The sequence below is a fragment of the Priapulus caudatus genome, unplaced genomic scaffold, assembly GCF_000485595.1.
Source record: "Priapulus caudatus unplaced genomic scaffold, Priapulus_caudatus-5.0.1 Scaffold137, whole genome shotgun sequence".
In the NCBI taxonomy this organism is placed as follows: domain Eukaryota; kingdom Metazoa; phylum Priapulida; class Priapulimorpha; order Priapulimorphida; family Priapulidae; genus Priapulus; species Priapulus caudatus.
Window position 1 is genome coordinate 114,152 of NW_014577198.1, and position 1,717 is coordinate 115,868.

At 44.3% G+C, this 1,717-nt stretch overlaps 1 protein-coding gene across 2 annotated transcripts in view; it reads left to right on the plus strand.

Annotated features, from left to right (window-relative positions):
* Positions 1-1,402, plus strand: part of LOC106806034 (prothoracicostatic peptide-like) — a 79,921-nt gene extending 78,519 nt beyond the window's left edge. For both annotated transcript variants that reach the window (XM_014807877.1, XM_014807876.1), the window contains one exon: positions 140-1,402. In XM_014807877.1, the coding sequence (XP_014663363.1) occupies positions 140-207 (68 nt within the window). In that variant the 3' untranslated portion in view covers positions 208-1,402. The remainder of the gene's footprint in view (positions 1-139) is intronic.
* Positions 1,403-1,717: the final 315 nt, after the last annotated feature.

A 1,717-nucleotide genomic window follows, 5' to 3' on the forward strand; every position in this document is an offset into this window, starting at 1 on the left:
TCTCTCTCTCTCTCTCTCTCTCTCTCTCTCTCTCTTTCTCTCGCGTGCGCGCGCTATCTCTCGCTCGCTCTCTCTCTTTCTCTTTCTATACATTTATCTATACATCTATATTTATAAGGCTCGTGTTCTGTCTATTCAGGTGACAAATGCATTGACAGGAAGGAACTGCGTCTACTTGTCAAGAAGCTGCTCGCTGGGGAATTGTAGACGACGGCGAGCGAGAGAAAGAGAGACAGCGCGAGCGACGAGCTGATAACAGAGATCGCTTCGCTCATGAGCAGCGCGTTCTGCGCGCCGCCGCCTAACCCATAGACCAGGGAAGCAGCAAGCTTCAATCATATACCTTCTCCTCCAGTGGATCGCTCGCCGCCACTCACAGATGCCTTCTTCAACCCTAGTCCAGCATCTCCACACCGCACCGGATCCGTATAGATTGTCGCGTGCGGAGTTTCACCAGCCGGAACCAGTTAGAAATAGAATACCACGCGAGCGAGAGAGAGAGCGCGCGCGTGTGTGTGTGTGTGTGCGTGTGCGTGACGCCAGAGGAAGTCATGCCCAAGCGCCAACGGCACATTAATTAACTATAAAACAACGTTGTTTCGTGAGACGTACGCTTACGTGTTTGCTTGTGACAGTGGTTTGTTATAAGGAGCTCTATTTAGTTCTATGCACCTTTTGGAACGACGGCGAAATGCTTCGATATTCTCGTCCATGAGAAATTTAGCTTAAATTTAAACGTGAACGCGTGAGTGAAAATTTTTTACACTCTATAATTTTTATTCGCGGTACATGTAGAGTTCTCAGTAGAAGCATGCATACCGCGTATGTCAATGTATAAAGAGAAACAGTAGCGATACCTAGCACAGGTGACAGATTCATTCGAAAGGCAGCATTAGCAGAGTTTCGACCGCGACTGGAAAACTGGTAATATACTACGAAACATCTTACATTGACTGACGACGTGAGTTTTGAATGTCCTACTGTTTTTTTGCCAGACCCTTCTCGTGAGATTCCACGAGATAATTCTCGTGAGATTTCACGAGATAATTCTCGTCGCATTTCACGAGATGGAGCAGTCGGCACACAGTATGCCGGCAGATTCATTTATGCCGAGTTTAACGCGCGCATTATCATACACTTACGATTCGTAATGAACTCTGAGAGATTTTCTATACAATGTGTCATGTGCGTTGTCATATTTTCTCGTCGATTGTTCATCCACCATAAATTTCAACATCCACACACACGACGAAGGGGCAAAGGCGACTGGTACACCTAGCATAGCATCGCTACAGTGTCTTTCTTTAAGTAAAAAATAAATGTATGGAAAGGCTTTCTTATAAATAAACACCGAGTGTTAGGCTCCTATATAGACACTCAGTCTGCACTCGTCAAGGAGTTACGACTTGTGTCTTGCCGTCATAGCAACGGCGGACCAACGAGGAACGCACACAACGTAACCTTGTAGCTGTTGAATAAGGACTGTTTATGTTCTTTTATTCCGTGGAGGTGAATAAATCTGCATTATCGACACTTAGAAATGGAAGATTTATAAACGCGATACTAGAATTCGTTCGTCTATAAATATTTCTTCCGTAAGGGATTTGAGTTAGACCAAACGCTTAATATTCCAGGTGTCCATATTATTTATTTTTCTCATCTCGTATTCATTACAAACAGATAATCTTAATTTTAATCCTTTCTTCCTCCTCTCTGA